The sequence below is a fragment of the Mirounga angustirostris genome, unplaced genomic scaffold (assembly GCF_029215605.1).
Source record: "Mirounga angustirostris isolate CCGP_5_RB_7025 unplaced genomic scaffold, mMirAng1.0.hap1 SCAF_12, whole genome shotgun sequence".
In the NCBI taxonomy this organism is placed as follows: domain Eukaryota; kingdom Metazoa; phylum Chordata; class Mammalia; order Carnivora; family Phocidae; genus Mirounga; species Mirounga angustirostris.
This window is the reverse complement of record NW_026991720.1, coordinates 48,365,739-48,389,032: the sequence shown is the minus strand read 5'-3', so window position 1 is coordinate 48,389,032 and position 23,294 is coordinate 48,365,739. Positions and strand designations below refer to the sequence as shown.

At 56.1% G+C, this 23,294-nt stretch overlaps 2 protein-coding genes and 1 long non-coding RNA gene across 6 annotated transcripts; 1 reads left to right on the top strand and 2 right to left on the bottom strand.

The window, feature by feature from the left end:
- Positions 1-4,310: 4,310 nt before the first annotated feature.
- On the bottom strand, positions 4,311-8,853 carry HOXA9 (homeobox A9). Its single transcript, XM_045864522.3, has 2 exons — positions 6,804-8,853; positions 4,311-5,732 (listed from the first exon to the last, which is right to left on the bottom strand). The coding sequence occupies exons 1-2, from the start codon at positions 7,381-7,383 to the stop codon at positions 5,494-5,496; spliced, it is 819 nt and encodes a 272-aa protein (XP_045720478.1). The 5' UTR covers positions 7,384-8,853; the 3' UTR covers positions 4,311-5,493.
- Positions 8,854-10,347: 1,494 nt separating this feature from the next.
- LOC135362096 (uncharacterized) lies at positions 10,348-13,691 on the top strand. 4 transcript variants are annotated; one of them, XR_010406463.1, is made up of 3 exons: positions 10,348-11,004; positions 11,500-11,720; positions 12,803-13,691. It is a non-coding gene; the product is annotated as an uncharacterized LOC135362096 (long non-coding RNA). The 4 variants fall into 4 exon arrangements; XR_010406461.1 differs by having other exon boundaries at positions 10,377-11,004; positions 11,369-11,720; XR_010406462.1 differs by lacking the exon at positions 10,348-11,004 and adding an exon at positions 12,307-12,440 and having other exon boundaries at positions 11,252-11,720.
- Positions 13,189-17,647, bottom strand: HOXA10 (homeobox A10). Its single transcript, XM_045864521.3, has 2 exons — positions 15,306-17,647; positions 13,189-14,131 (listed from the first exon to the last, which is right to left on the bottom strand). Exons 1-2 carry the CDS (start codon positions 16,270-16,272, stop codon positions 13,857-13,859), a joined length of 1,242 nt encoding a protein of 413 aa, XP_045720477.1. The 5' UTR covers positions 16,273-17,647; the 3' UTR covers positions 13,189-13,856.
- Positions 17,648-23,294: the final 5,647 nt, after the last annotated feature.

The following is a 23,294-nucleotide window of genomic DNA, read 5'->3' as shown; positions in this document are numbered from 1 at the left end:
CCGCCCCCGTTCACTGCACCCTCTCAGGGGGTCCCAGGAGCACAAAAGGCAGCAAGAGGGTTCAGACCCGGATGCAACGGAGCCCCAGTTCCTGCCTAGTGGACTGCCCAGGGGCGTGGGTGGAGAGGCGGGGAGCTGTCCGGGCAGGTGGGCGCCTGCTGGTTTCCCCTGGGGGCACAGGGGCTGTGGGGGGGGGGCAATATCCGGGGATGCTCTTTATGGAGGATCAGGATGATAGTATGTCTTAGTTGGGGAATGGAGGCTGTAACATGGGAAGGGAAGAAAAACTAAATATTCCAAATAGCATCGCTTTCTTGCCCGAAATAAAAACCTAAAAATATTAAAGGAAGACGAAGCAAGCAAGAAAGCTAGGAGATCAAAGAGGCGGAATTAGACAGCTTTAGACCAATAAATTGTTCCCTGGGTGACACAGAGCAAGATGCAAAGAGAAAGACCCGGCCCCGCCGCCGCCGCCGCCGCCGCCGTCCGTCTAGACTCGGGCGGCTGGAGCGGCCAACAGCGATGGCGTTTAAAGTAAAACCTGCCCCGAAGTAAGACGACCCAGACCAAGTAGGGATAGAGTTCAGGGAGCAGGGGAGCGCGGGAAGGAACGCAATCCCAGCCATGAGGGCTGGGAACCCACGCCACAGGCTCATCCCTGCTTGGGTTTTGTCCAGCGCAGGTCCACATGGTCCTGGCAGGGCGCCCTGCCCCTCCGCTTGGGCCAAGGAGAATCCAGATACTGCCGGCAAGGCCTCAGCCTTTCTGGGCCCACGTCAGCCAACTGGGCCGAGTCCCGCGGGTGCCGAATCCTTTCTTTCGTTTCTGGGCTTCTCTCTTTCCTCCTGCCTTCGGTGGCGGGGTTTTAAAACGAAAAGGCCAGACAGAGCAAGGCTTTCAGTAAGGCCTCCTTAATCGCGTGTTCTTGAGCCATTGGTTTCCTACTTATCTGGCTGAAAAGACACAAATGCACTGGGTTATATGTGATAATATTCACAGAAATACTCGTTGACGATCAGCCTGGAGCAGGCAGGCACGTGCAGGCGGGTTTCTAATCAGCCGAGCTGTCTTTACATAAAGACGTTTTTCTCACCGCTCTCCTGGAGCTGGGTTCCTACCTACCAACCAGAATGTGTTTCCCTTGCTTCTTGTTACCAAATAGGGCTCAATATTTAAACCCAGCTAAGAATATAAGCCCAGCTCTGGGCAAGCGAAGGGAGCCTGCCTTGAGTCTGGTGGCTGGTGATTTGCTTCTTTAAACGTTTCCACCCGCGCCCCTCGCACGGGCTGCGCAGGGTTCTTCAGTCACTGAGCAGTCCGCAGTCCCCGGTCGCGGCGCGGGGACACATCCGTGCCCGACGAGTGTAAAGGAGCTGGGGCTGACGCGGGGTAGGGGGGTTGTCTGTGCAGCTAACAGGGAAGCGCTTCCCAGGCAGACGAGCCAGGAGAGCCGTCTCCCAGCCATCGCCGGCCAAGGGCAAGGGAGGCCCGGCGTGGCAGTCAGTCCAGGAGGCCTCTGAGATCCCAACCGGCCGGCACCGTAATCGGTGGAGAGAAGCGGTCGCCACCGATCTGCTCCCACGCCATTTATTTGTAGTTACATAAATTGAGCTTTCTATCTGCAGCCTGGATAACATGACCATGGGCGATTCTCCTGGAAGCTATAAAACCCTTCTTACAATCAGATGTTGTGAAATATTGTGTTATTTCGTGTGTCTGCAATACCAACGTATGTGTATATAAACGGAGAAAGAGGGAGGAGAGGGAAGGAAAGGGAGGGAGGAGGAAGAGAGAGAGAGAGGAAGAGAGAGAAACACTCAGGAGATGTCAGCCAAAAATCCAGTTCCCAGTTTTACAGCGTGTATAGCGCGGAGACGCAGGTTGTAAACATTTTGTGGGCTTGGCAGACAGTATTACAACCCAAATAAATACACCGCGTGGCGTGTTCACAGGGCTCCGGGGTGCTTTGAAGGGTTCTGTTTGCTTTGCGTTTTCCCTCTGAAACCATTCTGCACCAGGGGTTGATCCTCGCACCCGCACTCGTGGCCGCCTCCTGGAAGGTTCCGGGGCGTGTTCCCCGTGCAGGGTCCAGGATAGGCTGGGCCTAGATTGGGGTCCCCTCCCTCCTCCTCGCCTCCTGAACACGGGAAACCAGAGCAGCCTGAGCAGCTCCACTGCCAAGGAAATTCGGTGGCGAGAGAAAGCAAGGGCAGCTTTCACGACGTGAACTCCTATCCTGGAGCTAGGATGTTATTATAATTATTTTAAACATCGCATTTATTTTAGAACAATCAAAGCAGTCCCTGGTGAGCTCCCAGGGATTCCCCATCCCGGGCAATTCAGCCGCCAAACCCACACTAGAAAGTCACCAAGAATGCCTCCCCCCCCCCCCCCCCGATCTTCAGCCGCCTAATTTTATTGCCACTTATTCGAGGCGGCCGGGTCCTGGGGTCCCGGCTCTCCTGCGGGTGCTGGCTCACCGGGCCTCCTACCGGGGCGCAGCGTTAGGGAGCCTCCCCGGCTGCCGCAGGAGCCTTGGCCAAGGTATGCGCCCTCTGCATACCCTCTGGGGGGGGGTGTCACCAAGTCCCGGGGCTGTAGGCCCTAGTCCTGGTTTGTCCGCTGGGTCAAACCGAGTTCTCCGAGCGTCGCGCTGCCCCAAGTCTTGTCCCGGCCTGGGGACGGTGACCCCAGAGCCACCCCCGCGCCTGGAGCTGCCGCCCCGCAGCCGCCGGACGGCTGCAGCCACGCAGCACTAGGCCTCCGGAATCGGGGAGAGGAAAGAGGGCGGGAGCGGTGCAGGTCGGGCGAGTCCCACAGCTTGCTTGTTTCCCAGCGAGGTTTCCGGGCGGGCGTGAGCAGCAAAGAAAATATACGACCGCAGTTCATTCAGATCTGGGGCTCCGATTCGAGAAAGGCTAGCGTCAAGTCGACATCTTAGGAACTTCCCAGGGTTGCGGCGGCGGGAGATGGCGGCGTGGACGCCTCTTGCGTGGAGCCATACTGCCATCTGCTGGCAGAGTCCCTGCACTGCAGCCCCGGCCGCGCGGCCTGAACTTCGTCTGCCGCGCCGGGCCGGGCAGGGCGCCGCGCTCCCAAAGCTGGGCGAGGGCCCAGTCCCTGGCGGGGGGTGTGCGTGGAGCCCGGAATCTACGCTGCCGAGAGCGCAGTGCCCATAAAAGAGTTGTTTCCGCAGCCGCTTTATCGGTGCAGACAGAACAAATGAAAAGGCTTTGGTGGAAAATCTTAATTGGGGCTGGACAGTTGTAAACTCATTAAGGGCCGAATTCCAGACAGTTCGCAGACCCGGCCTTTATGGCACACCCTTACTGCCCATTCTTTGAAGTTCCTTCTGTCTGCAACAACAGAGGGCGTCCCAACCTGGCGGCGGGGTGGGGGTGGGGGTGTGAGGAGAAGACCCATCCCCCCGGCGTCCAGGTTCCCCCTTTAGGCGTCGGAACTCAGATAACTTTCCAGCAGTTTCGGGGTAGTGGGGGGAGGGCGGGGAGAGCGAGAAAAGAAAAGGGGGGAGATTATGCTGAACCCTCTGGCCACATCTCTAAGGCGCTTGGGCCTCCGATGTTGTGGCTGTTCCCCCCGCAGCCCTTTACACCCCATAAACGGCAACAGCCCTCATTTGCTTTTATGGCGCGTCCAGCTCGCTGGCTGCCTAGGCCCTGCCTCTGCCAGGACTTGTGCTCGGGAGGGGAGCGCCGTACAGAACCCCGAATCCCCCGGGCCAGCCGGACAGGACGCTGAGGGGCGGGGGCGGGGGGCGCAAGACTTCCGTCCCCTGAGAGTCCGCAAATGTCTGTCCTGGAGGCCGCGTCGGGGCAGCCGGGCTCCTGTTTCCCTCCCTGAAGACTCCTCAGGAGGCAGGCCCTTCAGCCCGCGGTGCTGCCCTCACACTCCCCGCCCCGTGCCAGGGGAAGGCCTCGGGAGTCTCAGTGCACCCGTGTCAGGGGAATTTCTTGGGGCGCCAAGATGAAAGGATGGCCTTTCACTACTACTGGCCAACGAGACCCGAGCCCCCAGCCCTGCTCCTCAGAGGCCTCTGGGCCTCCCCGCAAGTGGGGCAGGTCAGAGGCGGGAGCTAGGCCTCGCCGGCCCTCGTCGTGCAGCCTTCCTCCCGTGCTTGCGCCGCCAGCGGGAGCGCAGCTGGGTGCGGCAGGCTCCCGCTCCAACAGCCCGCCGCCAGAGGTGAAACTGAGATTCTGTCCTCCTGCACCCCGGCCCGGCCCCCACCCAGAGACTCTACCCCCGCTCCCTTATCCCAGAGAAAAAGGTGCAAAGAGCTGACCCGCAATAAATAGAAAAGAATCAATATATTTTATTTGGCAAAAAGTTAAATACCATCTCAACACAACAATTTGGTCAGTAGGTCTTGAGGTAACTATCACAAAATATACAGTGTATGTTCAGCCCGATGGAAACCCCAGGTTCATCAAGGATACAAATCTACAGCAGCCCAATGGCGGTTTCATAGTGTATAATTTATTATCAATAAAATTAACTCCATTACAATAAGCATTCATTCCCCCCCCATTAAAATTAAATGTAAACCATAGGTAGTAACCTTCTGCACATATGTATAGCTCCGAATTTCCTCAATGTTCATCCGGTGCAAAAACAATATTCAAGCTTGTCTGATTGATTACTTTTTCTTTAATATGTGGATTATATACACAATGAACAAGACAGGTCTATAGAGCATGTAGAGACTAAAATGCCCGCATTTCAAAAGAGGAAAAAACCATGAATCTATGCATCCAGGAGAACACTTTCTTTCTTTTAAAATTTTATTTCACTGGGAAATCCTTACAGCTAGTTTACAATCAAAGGCGAACAGCCTAGTCATACAGAAGACAGATTCTACTACAGAGCTATACTCTATGCAACTGTTTTTCTCCCTCATCAACAACCTGAGTTGAAATTGAATTCTAAGCTCTCACAATCACAACGGGTGCGTCACCCAGCACAGAAGTTTGAGTCACAAAACATAATTACCACAATAAAACACAGTGTTCAAGTATCTGGGCAGATCGCTCTGCCGCACAAAGAGCAAATTAAATTAACTACACAGACTAAAAACTATACAGCCCGCCATCAACAGTTGTGCATTATAAAAAGGTAGTTTTTTTGTTTGTTTGTTTGTTTGAAGTCAGGAACAGGTAGATTTTTTTAAAAAAATATATACAAGCTAGCACACACAGCCATCAGTGAAAATGTCCCCCCATTTTTTTTTTTTCATCTTATAGAAAATGGAAAGCTTACAATACCTCCTCCATCAAAGCGGCAGGCCGGGGCGTTGGGGGGGGGGGAGCCAGCCTGAGCAGGGCTTGCGGGGAGGGGGGGGTGGGAGATGAGGCCCGGAGTTTAGAGCCGCTTTGTGCGGGGTGGTGGAGGCTGGGGTGGGAATAGGGGTGGGAGAGGATCAGGCAGTCCTTTCTCTTTCTCTCTAGCTCACTCTTTTCTAAATGAACTCCAGTTGAATCACTCGTCTTTTGCTCGGTCCTTGTTGATTTTCTTCATTTTCATCCTGCGGTTCTGGAACCAGATCTTGACCTGCCTCTCGGTGAGGTTGAGCAGCCGGGCCACCTCGTACCTGCGGTCCCTGGTGAGGTACATGTTGAACAGAAACTCCTTCTCCAGTTCCAGCGTTTGGTGTTTTGTGTAGGGGCAGCGCTTCTTCCTCGTGGAGCGCGCGTGGAGCCAGTTGGCAGCTGGGTTGCCTGCGAGGGAGACAGGGGATTTAGCAAGAGGAGAAGCACCTACCTCGCCCCTCCACTGGGGCCAGGGAATCTCCTGGGGTCTTCCGCCAAAGTGCAGGGCGCTGTTGAACTGGTTGGGGAAGCGCTGCGAACCGTACACAAAGGCATCCCGGCAGACAGACAGAGGAACAGTCACTTACAATTGCACGCAGGAAAACCTCGGCTTCCCCCTCCCTTCCCAGACCCTCCTTTCTCCTCCACTGTCCTCCTGTCCTTTTCCTCTCCTTCGTCCTGCCCTTTGCACACTGTGCAAGGAGTGAAATTTGGAAATAGATCCTCTTCTTGCCAGGCAGGGGGAAAGCACGCTGCCCTGTGTTCCTGCAACGTTAATATTCTCTCCCTCTCACTAACACACACACCCTCTCCCTCTCTCTCTCTCTATCCACCCTTCCCCACCTTTCCTTCTACTTTCCCCATTCCGTCTTTGACCTCCCTGGAAGGCCGTGGGAGCCGGGCAGCCGGCAAGGCGCCCCTGAGCAACCGCGGGGCGTAGATCACGTCTCCAGTTTATTTGAATAATCTGGCATGCGGACCACCGTGGCCCGGTCGCCTACAGCCTCATCCTGGGCAGGATTTACGCCATCACTGGCTGAAGGCAAGAAGTGGAGGGGATCGGCTGTCTTCTCCAGGGTCTAGGCTACAGTTGCTGCCGCCGCTCCAGGACAATCTAGCCGCACAAAAGATTCTCTCTGACGAGCTGCTTTCGAAGAACGGCCCAAAGTGCTGTCCTGGAACCGGGCAGCCAGGGAGAGGGGCTGCTGGTCTTGGCTTGGCCGGCAGCGCCCGCCCCGCCCCCTCTCTCTCTCGGCAGCAGCCGCCTCCCCTCCCCCCGAACGCGGCAGCCAGCTTGTCACTGTTCTCTGGAATTGGGGCCCCATCTGAGGCATTCTAAACAGCAACTTCTGGTTCCCGGCCCCTGCTCAAGAGGCTCCCAGCGCAGGCGAAGGCAGGCTCGAGAGAAAGCTGAAGGGCTGGCAGATCCTGGTGGCCGGCGTGGAGGCGGCGGCCGGCCTGAAGGGAGGACACACTTACTGGGATCGATGGGGGGCTTGTCTCCGCCGCTCTCATTCTCAGCATTGTTTTCGGAGAAGGCGCCTTCACTGGGCTGTTTTTCTCTATCAACTGGAGGAGAACCACAAGCATAGTCAGTCAGGGACAAAGTGTGAGTGTCAAGCGTGGGACAGTCACCCCTTCTGGCGGACAGTGGTTCAGGTTTAATGCCGTAAGGCCGGCTGGAGGGCAAGCCCGCGAAGGAGAGCGCGCCGGGCGTGGGCTCCAGCCAGGAGCGCATGTACCTGCCGTCCGGGGCCGCCGCCGCCACGGGCGCCTGGGGGTGCACGTAAGGGTGGTGGTGATGGTGGTGATACACTGCGGCGGGCACCGCATTGGCGCCCGCCGCGTGCACCGGGTTCCACGAGGCGCCGAACACCGCCGCCTTGGACTGAAAGCTGCACGGGCTGAAGTCGGGGTGTTCCGCCAGCGCGGTGGCCTGCCGGGGAGGCTGACCCAGGACCCCGGGCGCGTAGCGGCCCGCGCCCAGCTCGTCCGCAGCGTCGGCGCCCAGCAGGAACGAGTCCACGTAGTAGTTGCCCAGGGCCCCGGTGGTGGCCATCGCTGTGCCCCGTGCCTGGCCGGTCGGCCCGACCCGCGGAAATTATGAAACTGCAGATTTCATGTAACAACTTGGTGGCACCAGGGGGGGAAGTACAGTCACCTAATAAGTTGCCAGCGCCCGCGCCCCCATTGGCCGCGCGCGTCACGTGCCCGCCCGGCAGAACAATAACGCGTAAATCACTCCGCACGCTATTAATGGCCCGGTGTTTTGCAGTCATAATTTTTATAGCAAAAGCCATATGTTTTTATGCAAAGGGATCGCGGCGCTCCACGATCGGGTTTGTTTTAATTGTGGCCAACGAAGATTAAAAGATCAAATCTGGCCTTGCCTCTGCACTCCCTCCCCTCCCACCGCCACCACCAGACGCACACTTCCTAAGCGGACTATTTTATATCACAATTAATCACGCCATCAGCAAGGCGCGGGTCCCGCGTGCAAGTGCGGCCAGTGGAGCCCCTCACATAAAGTTAGACAATAATTGAAGCCATAAAAAAGCAGCCAAATCGCATTCTCGCTCTACTGTATTTAAATCTATATTTATGATATTTCATAAGGAGTTATTGTTTCAGAAGCCACACAGGCTGGTGGGAAGTTGGGAACGACCAGCAGATTCGGTTGCTTCGCCATGGCTCCCAGCTGTAAAAATTTACGAGGACTTGGAAAGGTTAAATTACACTGTTGTGTTTGGTTGGCGAGCTCCCTGTAAATAATTCCTGCAGTCCCCAGAGATGCGAGTTTACCCCGGGCCGGCCGCGACAAGTCAAATTCAACGCAGTATCCATCCCAAACTGAGCCACCACCGCCCCTGCCCGAGCGCGCTGGGCAAGGACAGGCCTCCGAGAGGGCACCGCCTATTGTGGGGCCCGGAAATCTGCCCCATTGGATCCCAGGGCACCCGGGCAGCTAGCTCCCAGCTTCGCCGCTTTGCTAACAGCTAGCGCCCGACCGAGGAGCGGCCGGCTGTCCCTGAGCCAAAGGGTTTGAGGGCCAGGTTGTGCTGCGGGTTCGGTCCCGGCCGCGCGCACACGCGGCCCCCGCGCCCTACGGGTCCTCGGGTCCTCAGCCGGGAATCACGACACCCAGGCGAACGCAGCAGGCGACCCAACACTGTGCCCCGACCTCAAAGGCCCTCACGCTGAGCTCTGCAAGCTTTGTCGCACTCCCCAAACCCTAGCTGCGAAAAAAAACACGAGGCAGCCTCAGTGGAAGGCGAGATCGGCTTGCGAGACGCAGTTCGGCCAAAGAGACCGCGCAGCTCGGGTAGCTGGGAGGCCCGCACCGGAGCGGCTGGCCTCGGGCCCTGTATGAGTTCTTCAGGGCTCCTTCCTTCCTTTCTTTCTGGCCCCCGCCCCGGGCCCCGCCTCGGTTTTCACCAGGCCGGACGGCTCCACAGGGTTACAAGGCCCAAAGCTAGGCGACCGCAGCTCAAGTCCAGGGCTAGAAATTAAAACGGGGAGGGGCACGGGGCATTGACTTTAATCCCATTCCTTGGCTTGGCCACATTGAGGAGGGTATTTCTCACCCCTTAAGAGTCTTTCAGGGTTAAATTAAGAGGCCTCGCGGCCTCTGTTAGTTGGAAGAAAAAACCCACCCCAAATCCGAACGGAAAGCAGCGACTCCTAAAAACGGGGTAATTAAATTCACGTGTGAACACTGTGCCTGCAAGAGTGTGTTTCTCATTAGCCCACTTCCCTGGCGGCGCGGGCAGGCGGCGAGGGCGCTTCCATCTCCTTTTCTGCCTCCATCCTCCCCAACAGTTCCAGTAATCCTCCCCCAAACCCTGATACATCCCTATCCGGGACGGGGACCCTCAAATGCCGGGCTCTCCCCCAGATCGAGGCTGCGAAGCGTGGCGGAGACCAACCGGGTGCCCCGTTATCCGCTCTCGCCGGAAGAGGGAAGTGGCCGACACAGCGAACTCCGATGTGGCTGGTCCCGGTCGCCTTAGCCTCCTCCCCCGTAATATTGTCCTTTTCCTTTACATTCCTCTACCTTATCTCCACCCCCACCGCATCCCGGTGTGTCCCAAATATTGGGCAGTTCGCGGTGCCTCTGAGATTTTCATTAAGAAATATTAACCCTGGAGGAAACCTCGCTCCTAATTGTAATTGTCTGCCAACAGGCTGGACTCGCCTAGTTGCTTTTCGACTTTTTTGCCCAGAGAAGCCTTGAATTATTATTAGTATTTTTTTTAAATAAAAAGTCTGTTTAAATAGCCTTAGCTCCCAAAATAGGACAGTTACCACATAATTAGCAGGCGTGGAGTGTTAAGCAGGCCTTACTGATGCCTAAAAAGGGAGAAAAATCAGAAAAACCTAATATGACCTCTCTTCTGCCCAGAGATTTGGGGAGAAAATATTCAGGCTTTTGAATCAGCTTTTATTTTGGAAATGAAAGGGACTGCGTGTGTATATTTTTAAAAAATAAATAAATGGATGTAATTACAAACCGCCTCTTTTCGCCTGAGAGTTCTAAAACCTTGGCCTCCAAAACAAATCCAATACTCTGGTCCGGAAAATGGTACAGAGGAGTTGAGAGGAGAGCGGTGTGCTGGCCTTTCAGATAACAGGACCGCAGACAGAGCAATGGAAACAGTTCCAGGGCCCACAGCCAGAGCTGGGAAGGGAAACACAGCTGGGTGGGCATGAGTCTGAAGGCCCCTGCATGTGTGTGTGTGTGTATGTGTGTGTGTGTTTGGGGGCAGGGAGGGGATGAAAGTTGTTTTCAGTTCGGTAGCAAGAATCCTTCGACTGGCTTCCAATGGTGGACTACAACTTGCAACAAGGGCTCAAGTTTGTAATACAATGGTTGTGGAATTTAAGATTCCTTTCCCCTATTATTTGAAACAGACTGGAGCTGGAAGGGTCCCTTTCTCCAGCACCCGCCCGCACAAGGATGCCATTTCTAACAGACTCTGAACCTGATAGAAGCTACGGGCAATCAAGCAACCAATCTTTGCCCTAGCCGGGCTCCCTTACAGTGGTTAAAGCCAGAGTTGGGACCGGCAGGCCCCGGAAAGCGGAGGAAGCTTCCAGGCGCGGTTCCCTGCGTGGCCAGGCTCCACAGAGCCTGGCTGGGCCTCAGCCCAGGTCCCAGCCTCAAGTGCCCCGTGAGGCCAGCGAAGGCCTCCTTGCCCTCGGTGTGGGCACACAGAAACGCCGCGAATGCCCCCTAATCGGATCTCTTAGGCTGTGGTTGCCGACCCACGGAGTAAGAACGCAAGGCCGCCGCCATCAGGTCGTGATCATAACCGAGGTCTTGTCTGTGCAGTGGCACACCAGGCCCTGATCCACAGCCCTCGACAGCTGTCCCACGCGAGCCCTTCCTTGGCAGATTCTGACCACAACTTGAACACGCATCAAAAAATAAGATCCCCGCCCCAGGCTCTCCCCAAGCTAGCCCTGGGTCCCTCCCAGAGGAAGAGATGGGAGGACAGGAAGTGGAGATGGAAAACTGGGCACAGAGAGACCGAAGATGAAAGAAATGAAGGGAAGGAAAGAAAGAAGTAAAGGGAAAGATAAAGAAGAAGAAAAAAGAGGAAGAAAGGAGGGAAGAAAAGAAGGAAGGAAAGAGTCAAAGGCGACTCCTGGGAGCAGAGGGCGGCTTACAGAGAGAAGGGTAAGTGACAAGGCCAGGATCCCAGCCCCTTTCTGCCCTGTCCCTCCTAGTTTGGCCTGAGTCTCTCTCAGAGGGATCTTTCCTGGTCTCCTACCCTGGATTGGGGCTGGTAGCGTCCCAGCCTTGCAAGAGAATGGCCCGGAGTTGGGGGAGGCCCAGGATGGAAGCGTGCGCCCCTGACCTTGAATGGCTCAGGGCCCAGAATTCCTACCACGCCCCCGGCGTCCGCCAAGGAGCGGCTAACCTGACCATACCTGCTCAGGGCCAGGTGGGGATAGGGATTGAGGCCAACAGCCTGGCAAAGCGCTGGGAAGGAGGCAGGGACGAGGCTCCTGCGTGGGAAAAGCCGAGGTTGCCACCGCAGGCCTGGCACGACCAGGGCCCGGATGCCCCGCCTGGCCCGGCCCCCGCGCGCACAGGTACCTGGAGACGATTTCAACTGAAGTAATGAAGGCAGTGTCGTGCTGTCGAGAGAAAGGTGGATCCCAACAACAGGAAACTACCTAAATCACCGACCAGTTCTGGTGCTGCCCGCGCGGGGCTGCCTCGCCCGCCGCCGCCGCCGCCGCCACCGCCGCCGCCGCCGCCACCGCCGCAGCCAAGCGAGAACCCTGCGATCGCGCCCGGCCCGGCCCCTTGCCAACCTGCGCCCGCGCTGCCACTGTGTGTCCCGCGCTGCCGCTAAGGCCTCACCGAGGGAGAAGCCACCGGCCCCGGTAAGCTAAACCTGGGAGAGAGGGGGGAGGAAGGTAAAGGAGAGAGAGGAAAATGGAAGGAGAAGGAAAAGCGAGAAGAAAGGAGAGTGAGCAGTGTGCGTGCTGGTTTCCCAAATCTTGCTTCTCAGCGAGCCGGCGCCAAGCGGCGGCAGCCCTGGGCGACTCGAAAGCGCCGGGGACGGCACCGAGCCCAGCTCCCTGTCTTGTCTCGGCCTCCGGCGCTCGCTCCCCACGGCTCGCTCTCCCCCTCTCTCCCTCCCAGCCAGCCAGCCAGCCGGGGCGCGCGCTCCCGCGCCCCCTCCCCCTGCGGTCGCCCCCCCCCCCACCTCCCGCGAGCAGGAAACGCGTGGCCCCGCTGAGGGCGACCAGGTGGGGGAGGCCGTGCTGGGGGAGGGGGGCTTGCAGCCCGCAGCAGGCTACCTAGCTGCTGCCGCGGATGCTAGGGACGCGCTCTGGGCCCAGCCTGCTCCCCGGATTCCTAGGCTGGGGGTCATCTAAGACCAGGGGACCCACAAAACAACCGGCGTCTGCGAGCCTCCCTGGGGCTCCCGAAAGAAATCCTGTTTGGCTTCCTCTGTCTATGCAGCTCCCCTCTCAACTGAAACCACTGGTCCAGGACAGCTACAATCCAGATATACTAGCGAGTCATAAAACTGAACAAAAGCCGACAAACCTTACGGCACCAGGGCTATAGGGCCCAGACAAATTACGACCGTCTAGGTAATATTTAAATAGATGCCTAAAGTAATTGCAGGGGGCGCGGGCTAGTCCTCCTGTTGTAAAAGTGGTGAACGGGATAAAGTGGAAGGTGAAGATAAGAAGTCAAAAAAAGAGGTAAAATTAAAAAGCTTCATTCCACAGCTTTTATTCTTCTATAAGAACATAAACATCGTCTTTTTTCCACGCACAGCAGCATTACAATATTAATTTATTCTGATTTAAGATTAGAAGTAAATAGAGCTAGAACTAACATTTATAATAATGATAGAATGCATTTGCATAAAACAAGATTGGCAATTTTTCATAATAATAAACATTTATACAGATTTGTATTTATAATTTTTCTTTTTCTGCACCTACAGGTTTGACCCTTTTATGCATGTAACTTCACAGTATAAAGGAAACCCAAACAATGTCTCCCTTCTCTAGTCTAATCTGCTTGCCCAGCCCTCCTCGGATTCTGTGAATTTTAGAAAAGAAAAAATAAAAGAGGAAGAAGAAAAAAGAAAATGAGAAAGAAAACTCTCCACAAGATAGGGAGAATTGTGGTGTGCTTGTCGCGTTACCAGTGGTAACAATTATTTGATGACCCAAAAACCCCCACTAAATCCGCACGCATAAACAAAACTATATTAGATTATTTATCTACAGCCAGAAGGATATGGAAGTTCAGAGGTAAGTGAAATAATTTAGTCCCACAATGCAAGACCTCACACAAACTGGAAGAGAAGTTTCCTTCTCCTTGTCGTTCTTTTTTTTTTCCCCCCCTTTTAGAGCTGGGATATCTTACAGAGAAAAGAAAGATTAATCTTTCTGACTCTCAATTTTCTCATCAGCCAAAGCCAAGCCCTTTTGCCAGCCTGCATGTCCATGCTTGCAAGCCCTTCTCTTTGCCAAGGAAGAAAGAAAGAAAAAAGAAACCCAGGGGCCTGTGTCCCCTGATTAAACACAGCCCAGCACTCCAGGCAGGCGAGCCCGGTGGCGGCTCCTTGCACCATTGACCTCAGGCCAGACACCTCAGCGCCTACAATGGGACCTCGGTCTTCCGGCTAGGTTTGCCCGCCCCCGCAGGAAACCAGCTCCACCGGGAGGACAGGAGCCATTTCCAGCAGAGGAACCCCGAGACAGCAAACCAGCCGGTCACCACTCAACACTTGAGGATAATATTTATCTCTATAGAAATTTAGCACGATATGGCTTTTTCCCCCAGAAAACAAGTAAACCAGCACCAAGCGAGCAGACAAAGAAAAAGTCAGAACAAACCAGCCCTGCACAGATGTAACGGCCAGCGAGATGGCGAGTGTGGGAGGGAGGAACGGGGCTCCGGCACAGGTGCGAGTTCCTGGGCAGAGGCCGAAGGCAGAGGGAGGAGAACGGCTCTCTGGCAGCGAAAAAACGGCATTGCCTGGAGCTTCATCAGGAAAAATTAAAGTTGGCTGTGAGCTCCCGGATTCGGTTTTCTCGGTTCATTTTCTTCAGTTTCATCCTGCGATTCTGAAACCAGATTTTCACTTGTCTGTCCGTGAGGTGGACGCTGCGGCTGATCTCTAGGCGCCGCTCTCGAGTAAGGTACATGTTGAACAGAAACTCCTTCTCCAGCTCCAGCGTCTGGTGCTTGGTGTAGGGGCAGCGCTTCTTCCTGCCGCTCTTTGCCGTGAGCCAGTTGGCTGCGTTTTCGCCTTTGGAATTGCCTAGCATTTAAGAGAATAAAGAAGGGAAGGTTAAATAGGGGCCACGCTAGGCTGTGCGCAGGGGTGAATTTGGGACTTGGATGCCCTAAGTCACACAGAGAGAGTTTTACACGTACACACCCCTTTAGCTTGCTCAGGAAGAGCAGTTCCTCCAAAGGGCATGAGCAAAATGGAGAGGGCCTCCAATCTACACCTGCCTTCCCGATTTACATTTTCCTCCACTTTTCCCCAAACACCTGTTTTAGCACAAAGCTGTCCGGCGCTCACAGACAGAACGGCCTGGGAGGGCAGGCTGTGTATCTTGAACTTAACGCCTTTCTTTGCTTCTTGCCCCAAGGCAGACAAACATTTCCTGCAGCCCCCAGGCTGGAGACCTGGGTGCTCACTTGGAAGGGAGGCCGGCAGCGTGGCTTTGTCCCATTCCCGTCCCCTGATTGCCTAAGGCCCAATGAGGAGAGGAACAAGGACATCGTTGGGCCATGGGGAAGGCACGAAAAACCGAATCGGGGTCAAGGGCCGTCCCTCACGTCTTTCCAGGAGCCAGGGACGGGCAGTCTGGGCGATTCCGAGTTCCAGGAGAAGCGAAATGGCCCCTTTCTGACTCTAGGCTCAGGGCCCCGCCGACCCGGCCGGATTTGCCTTTTCTTCTCCCCGCAAGGATTCCCGCCCCTCCAGCAACTTTGAAAAAAAGCATGGGGGATCGTAAACTCGAACTTCGCCGGTTAATGGGCTTATTTATTGGTGCTGGCGGCTGCTTATTTTGGATGCCTTACAAACATCCGCGCTATCTGCGGGCGAGCCACTTTCCTCCCTCCCCCTCCCCCCGCGTGGGCCGCGCCTCGCAGGCTGGGCCCAGACCACGGCTTAGGGTGCTCCGGGCCACGGAGAAGGGCATGCACAAGAGGGGGGCTGCTCGTCCATGCCCTCGCCCCCAATGGGGGGTGAGCTGAGGCCAGCGCGGCGGCCGTCTTGGTGTGGGGCGCTAAGCCGGACATGAATTTTTACTGCGTCCCCACGCCCAAATATTAAAAAGCAAGTTCACAAGGTCAGCCTGCCTGCAGCTTGGGCCAAGGCCGGCCGGCTGCTGCGCGCACTCCTGGCTCTCTGCTCTTTCCCTTCTCTGGGTCGGCCTGTCTGCTCGCCTGACTGCGGCCCTTCGGCGCGCCCGGCTTACCCAGGGAGTCCTTCTCGGGCGAGGCTTTGCTGCTCTCGGAAGGGGCTGGGGAGAGCTCCTCTGCGGCCGAGGACGACGCGTGCGCCTCCTCGTCGCCCTGTGAGCCCCCGCCGCCGCCGCCGCCACCGCAAGTCAGCGTAGGGGGCGGCGGTGAATCGAGGGCTCGCTCTTTCCGGGCTGCATCCGCTGAGCCCGAGGCGAGCGCGGGTGGCGGATCGAAGCCGCGCCCGGGGGGCTGAGCGGGGAACGGGCCGGCGCCGAGCTGTTGCGCGCCGCCGCCGCTGCCGTAACCCTTGGCCGTGCCATAGGCCTGGGAGAGGCGGAAGTAGCCGGGCACTGGCACCCCGCTGGAGGTGCCCAGGGCGCAGCCGTCGGGCGGCGGGCCCCGCGGGAAGGGGGCCAGCTCGGCTGTGGCGGTGGAGCCTTTGGGGCATTTGTCCGAGTCGTAGAGGCAGTAGGAGCTCTCCTCTTTGATGTTCTGCGCGAAAGAGCACGAGGTGGCCTGCGGCGGGGGTTGGGGTGGTTGCGGCGGGGGCGGTGGCTGCTGCTGGGGCGGCGGCGGCGGCGGCCCCTCGGGCTGCTCCATCCGACACGACCGGGGCGCGTCCAGCCACAGGTCTAAAGGTGCGGGCGCGTAGCCGTGCGCCCCGGGACCCAGGCCCCCGCTGCTGCCGCCGCCGCCCGGCGACGCCGCCTCATTGCGCTTGCTTCCCAGAGCCGGGAAGAGCCCGCAGCTCTGCAGCCCGTAGGGCAGGTCGGCGGCCGGCGGCAGGTAGACCCCGCCGTGGGCGTAGTAGCCGCCGCCGCCGCCGCCGCCCCCCGCGCCGCTGCCACCACCGCCAGCCTCGCCTCTGCCCGAGCTGATGAGCGAGTCGACCAAAAAAGAGTTCGCGGCGGGGCTCTCCGAGCATGACATTGTTGTGGGATAATTTGGCGAAGGGAGCAGATAGCCCTTTCTGGCTGACATTTCTTGTGCAAAACATGCTGAATACGATTAGCAATCCCCCCGCATCGCGGCGGGTGCCCGCAGCCAATCCTGAGCCAGAGTTTCCGCGCGACCACTCCCAGTTTGGTTTCGTAGGCGCGGGGCCGCTCTCCGAGGGCGCCCTCTGAGCGCATGATTGATATAAATATGTAATCTGTATTGATGGGCCGGGAGACGCACACCCGATACCTCAGCCCAAAGGCCAGGAGCTGTGGGGGCTGCCCCAACGTGGCTAGTGGGGGGCCTGGCCCCTGTGCTAGCCCCGCCCACGCTCGGACGTGAGCCCTCCTGTCGGGTCTGTTTGAAGGGCCCTTGGGCCCCCCGCGCAGTTAACAAGTGGGGTGTTTATGGTGCGCACCCCGGCCCGCCTTGGGTGCTCCCCATTCTTGTTTCGGAATCAGCCACTAGCTCTCCAGGCACTCTAACCACTAAGGGGACCTGTGGGGGCCTCAGGCTCTTCCTTTTCAGCTCGGGACCTGGAGCTGTCTCCCCAAAGTGGCAGACCTGGCCCTAAAGCCACCAAGAAGACCCTTAGAGTGTCCCGAGATCCAGCGCTCACTGGCAGCTGGCTATTGACACTTCTTTCTTGCACCCCACACAGAATTTTCCCCAAAATGGCTTCTCATCTCTCTACACTCCCCTCGGCCAGTCGTTGATCCAGTTAGGATCTTTGCTTCTGGCGTGCTCACCTGGCTTGCTTTCTCTGCAGCTCCTGTCGGTGGACCCTGGTGAGCTGAAACAAGCTGGGGCGGGGGGGCGGGGGGTGTTGGTAAAAGCAACTGGTAACCTTGGCTGAAAGACTGCCCTACCCCGATTTGGAGGTCCCAGCCAGATCCAGGCACCCCACAGCCCCATCACCCGGGTAGCTTCCAAGCTCATATGCCGCTTCTGGGAAGTGAAAGAAACATTGCTCTTCAGGGTCTTCGGTTTGACGGGAGACAAGACCTGGAGGGGGAAACTTGGAGGAGGGGGCGGCGGATGGACGCCTTCGCCTCAAGCTCTCCCTTTAGCCTTGGCATTCGCACGCTCTCGGAGGTTATGACAGGAACCAGTGTCACCACACTCCTGCCTCTCCGTCCCCTCCCCTCTTCCCCCCTCCCCTCTAAACCCGCGGCTGGGGCAGCCCTCACTCCTGCGGTGTGCGCATTTTAACGAGACCCGCGGTGAGGAAATCCGTCCCGGCAAGGCCGGGCTGGGCTCGTGGCCCATTTATAGCAGCGTTCGGAGGCCAGGCCCTTTGCTCAGTAGACTCCAGGGCCTCCTTCGTCCCTGGCCGTAGGGACGCGCTCTTAGTCAACTGGAAACTGCTGGCCCAGGGCGCTAGCCCCGGTGTGGGCCTCATACGTATCTCAGGAAATGATACCTTTTCCGGCCGGATCCAGTGGAGCCCGGGAGCTCGCTGCCTTGCCCCAGGCCTGTGGGCCACAGCTCTCCAGGATGCCCCAGGCCTGCCCGCCGCACCAGCTCCAGCCCCTGCAGAGGCCTTGACTGGCGCTGCCGAACGCCGGGATCCCAAGAAGCAGAGCGCTCAGGCCTCTGCGTACAGCGGGGAAAGACCCTTGCATCCCGGGTGATGTGCCAGGCACTTGGCCTTGTTCCTCCCGTCGTGCACCTAGTCGGAGAAGGAAGCCGAGCCCGAGAAGACCCAGAGAGAGAGTAGCCGGGAGGGCTGGCGGGAGAGCCCTGACGCGGGCTTCTGAGATGCAAGCGGTTGCGGTCTGCGCCTGTTGTGGCTGCTCCGCGGGCCGCCGCACCCCCGCTTCCCACTCTGCAGAGCTGGCGAACCACGGCTTGCGCTGCGCTCCAGCCACTTCCACCCGGCCGGCCTGTGCCTCACGGTGACTGGCTCCGCGGACCGAGCGTCTGGGGTGCAGAGGAGGGAGATGGATCGAGACAAGAAGGAGAGAAGGGCTGAGGGAGAGAAAGGAAAGGGGCGGGGGGGAGAAGGGGAGAGAGTCTGAGAACCAATTCTCTCCAATCCAACGAGATCCTGAGGCCCAAGTAGCAGCAGCGGCCGAATCAAGTCTGTGTGGAGAGATCAGGAACTGTCCTTCACTCCCCACCTCCTTCCGGCGAACGAGGCCAAGACAAATTCTAACCTGGCTAGGCCCAGAGGCCAACAAACTTGAATAGGGAAAAGCTTCAGAGCAGGACAACCTAGGACCCCTGTCTGGATGGGCTTGGTCCTTATCCAGCTCTCCAGGAGGGTGGAACGCATTGGGACTGTTGCACTCAGCGTGCTACTGGGAAATGCCACAGAACTGAGGACTGCCTGAGAAGGGGGCTTTGCCCCAAAGCACTGTGCTTGCCAATCAAGAAAGCTCTGCAGAGTGTGAAGTAAGGCCCAAGAACAGGAGAGGAGTCCTTGAGGAGAATGAGTCCCTGCAGACCGTTTGGGCCAGGATTTGGTTCCTCTCCACACTAAAAGCAGAAAGCAGCTTTCCCAAGGCTGTAGGCTGGGAAGGGAAGAGCCAGTGGCTATAGGAGAGAATGCTTGAGATGGCAGAAGCTAAGAAAATAAAATGAAAGTCAATGATCTAAGCCTATCTTTCTTTTTGAAAGTTAAGGCCCCCTTGGAAAAGCTAAGGCCAAGCTCTGATTCTTATCCTGTGAAAAATGCACATCTGGGCATTCCCACAATTTGACCCATCATTTTCAAGGAGTTCACAGACCCCTTACAGCCTTCTCCTTGGGCCCTCCAGAATGTTCCAGAACTCTCAGGAATTCAGCAACCCTGCCAGTTTGACTGGTAAGACAAGCCGGGTGCCTGGCTGTAGGCATCTCAGGCTCAGCCTGGTCAGCGCCCTGTAGGGTGACCAAATGGGCTTCTAGGCGGGATGGGATCCAAGAACACACAGGTGCCAACCAAGGTGACAAAAGCCAGCTTGGTACTGCATCTGCTTTAAGAAGGCCCCCTTGGCGGCGGACTTAGAGGAGGTGGAAAGCCCGCTGCAGGCTTGCAGACCATGGCATTGGCACTTGGGTCTTCACTGACCTTTGGGAAAGCTGAATGTTTTTCTCCAACCTCTTTTCTCCCCCTTGCAATAAACCAAATGGGATGTTGAGTTTGTGCTGTTTCTTGCTTTAAAAAAAAAAAAAAGATGACGATGATGAAGAGTGTGTAAGCCCGGGTAAGAGTTCCTCTCTGGTCCCAGACCGCCGCCCCACCCCCACCGAGGCTGGCCGAGCTGCGAGCGAACCGACAGCCTGCCCCAGGGCCTGGGACGCAGCCGGCCTGCTGCCGCTGGTTCGCACAAGAAGATATCCACGCAGCAGAAGCTCAAGTTAGATGCTGCTGCCCTTTCAACTGGTCTTGGAGCTCCCAGCATCCCGGACCGCGCGCGCCCCCCCCCCCCCCCCGACCAAGGCTCCGCACTCCCCAGACTATAACACCGAGGTGTTAACTTCCTCAATAGAATATTCGGTTTATCGATCGCCAGGGCCTTCTCAAGGTCCCCCATCCCCAGAGATTAAGAAAAGCGATTCAGTTGCAGCATGGGTCGGCTCCTGGATATTGTCTTCCCTCTAGCCCCTTTGCGGTCTTTCCCTCTCTCCCTTTCACCCTCCCTCCCAGCAGCTGAATTTCACTGTCCCCCTCAGGATGCCTTTGACCTAAAGCTCTCCGTGCATGCTTCCTTCAACCAGGCCTGTGTAGAGGTTATGTGCAGCCCCCAAGGCCCACGTTTTATTTCGGAGTAAATATCATCCATTTCTACCTGGGTAATAACGCTCACCCTCCCCGTGCCTGTGGAGCCCAAGTAAAGGCCAGGCAAGTGGAAAAAGCCCTTTGGCGAGGATCACGGTGCATTTCACCCGATAGCGGATTCCTCCTTCTGACCAGGCCCTTGCAAACGATGAGAAATAACAAACTGTTACTACCCAAAACCCCACTTCCTTTTAAAAATACTAGGTACAGAGATGGGGATAGCCAGTAAACAGTTTGTATCTGGAAGTCGTTCTCAGTGTTTTCCAGGCTCAGAATTATCTGACCGGTTGTGGAGTTGGGCTGCGACCCCACAGAAGGAAAATAAGCGCTCCTTTCACATATCCACTTTAACAAAAAATCTGGACTTCTCTGATTCTCACATTTACTGTATGGTTAGAAAATTTTTTTGTAAGCCATGACGTTCTTTCTCGTTCATCTTTAAGAATGTCAACATTTCCAGGGAAATTTGTTGTGTCTGTTTTGAATTAATCAGGTGCAATCTATCCCTAAACAACCCGCTTTAAATTTTTCTCTAAATCCAACCACTAAACTGGCCCTTCTCTCCTCATGGGGGAGTGTTGGGGCCTTTTCACACACTCCCCAAATTACAATATGCTTAATTTTGTCCATAATAAACTGCCTCTGGCCTTGAAACCAGAGGTGGCTCTGGGATTTTAGGGAAGGCTCAGGCTGCAGAAAGCGTGGTGCGGGTGCCCACTTGGTGTGGTTCCTGTGGTTGCCTTATTTTGGCAGAGTTTGGGAGCCCACACTCAACAAAGACTAGTGACTTTTGATAGGCAAGATTTACACACACACACACACACACGGAACTCATATTTTCTCTGAGATTCCCTCCCCCCATTCACCCATGCACTATATATTTGTGAAAATAGTGATTTCAAGAAACTAATGAAAACATATTGGGATAAAAACTTAAACATAAGAAAAGAGGATATTTGAATCTAGCCTCCGAAACGTTAAGTGAACTGAGTATTTAAAACTTGTTGTGTGACAACCCTGATGGAGAGACTGTGATCAGAGTTTATCCTCCATGCTAGCTTTTGAAAATGTATGGGTATATACCAATACAGTTTTCACATATTTGCAAAATATCTCATATTTACATCTAAGAAATCACTGCAAAACCCCAGCTAGGTTTGTAGCAGTGCATCCCAAATAGGCAAATACAGCTTCTCTGGAAGCCTCAAAAATCATATGCGACTTTTTGGAATTGGCCTTTTTCAGAACAAAGGTTTTCCCCAGGCTGCTGGACAGACCTAGAGACTGCACCTAGTAGAAAACCAGAGACCTCCCGGATATCTGCCCAGGGAATAAGACAGCCTCAGCGGCCACGGTTGCTAACCACCTCATTGTTTAGAGTAGAAACTTTGTTTTCCCCAGTACCGCCATCTCTCTCACTCTCTCTCTCTTTCTCTTTTTGTTGCCACCACAACCCCCACCCCGGCACTGCCAGAACCCCTTCACTTGGATGCCCCCCATCCCTGACTCATCCCATTCTGCATATTTCTACAAAATTGAAAGGTCGCCTTGGGTGCACCGCTGGCGCAAGGAGCTAAAATCGTCAACTTTTCCACTTAGGCCTCCCTCTGCTTTCCAACCTTAGGGAGCGATGGGAGAAAGGAGGGGGTGGGCTGAGCGCCTATAGCGTCACCCGGAGCGCACAAACCCAGCCACTTATCCCAGTCATGCTCTGACATGGGCCACCTCCCCACTCCCGACTCAGCCAGACTGAAATTGCTAAACTTGTGGCCTCTTACCTTGACATATTTCCGAAATCACTGCCAAGGGACAGCAAGCAGGCTTCTCCGCGGCGCGACGCCTGCGAGGCCTAGAGAAGGCGCGTTGCTTTAAATTACAACACCAATTACTTCTTGAAGGTGAGCCCCCCCCCCTTATTTTGATACTAAGGGGATCGGGACAAGTGAAATAATGTAACGTGCTGCTCTTAGTATCAGAAGCGAACAAAGGCCAAGAATCGCGCTGGGGTTCCCGGCTCCCCGGCGGCTTTGACATTGATCGGACGTGCGCCATCTCGTGGCGGCTGAGTGACTAGGCCCGGCCCGAACTTCAGCCGGGAGCCGGGAGAGGGAAGCAGGCTCTAGGCATAGACAGAGGGAAAGAATGTGCCCAGCTCGCTGCTAAACAGATCTCATTTTTACATCTAAGAAATTGCTGCAAAACCCCAGCCGGGTTTATAGCGGCGCATTCCAAATATGCAAATTGGCCGGCCCCGGACGGGTTTACGACCACATTGTCACAGCCATCGGAGGATGGGCTTTTTATAGGGCTCAGAAATCAAACCCGCGCCCGCTTGCCGCCCGCCAGCGAACAGTCCTCCTGGCTAGACACTCTCTAGCAACTTGCAAGACTTTGGTTAATCTTTAACCGTCCCAAAGGAAGTCTTTCCTTAAACCCTGGGCTTCCCTGCCCACCCCTCCCTGCCCCCAGGAGAGTCGTTGTTCACCTCCTTATGTGTGTTCATCAACCTAGACATTCATCTAGGGGGGGTCTGTCCCATTCCCCTTTGAGCTCGATTTCCCCAGTCGCGCCAGTTAGACAAACACACAAACAAATAAAGCAGGGTCTGGGGTCTGGGGCCTCTCTCCAAATTCGATCTTCTCTGCAACTCTGGCCCTGCCTGGGTGGCTGGGGAGAGGGTGGGGGTAGAGGTGGGGGGTGGGCAACAAAAGGCTCTGGCCTTTCCGCCCTGCCCCTCAAGGTTATGGGTGATGTCCAAATTTAAGGCAGAAGTTCAAAGGCAGGAAACAAAGAGTAAACAGGCATCTTTCTTTCCCCAAAGGGAAAAGGCAACCTCAGCTGGGAGCTTGGGACAAAGTGTCCATAGAGGCTCCTGAGAGTCTGCTCTTTGTACCCAGACTGGTCTCTGTCTTCCTAAGGGGATCCCCAGGGCACCCTAGAGTGGTTCCACTTCAGGCCTCCTAATCCTGAGGTGAGCAAGCCCAGCCTGGGATCAAACTCATTGACCACCTCAAGCTCCAGGGCTTTCTCCCAGGCCTCTCTCCAGTCTGAAAGGATGAAACCCCCAATTCCAGGTCCTGAAATACCCCATTCATGGGACCCCCACTTCTGCAAAGGACCTGGCCAGTCGCCTTGGCTTCCCAAGCTTGCTTTCTAGTGGAGTTAAAATCCTGACTAAGACACCTCCCCACCCCCTCAGGGGCCTGGTAACTTGCCCCTTGGGGGGAGTGATGGGGGGGGCAGACATTTGGCAGTAAAAGGCAAACAGGAAGAGGAAAGTCACACCAGAACCCAGTAC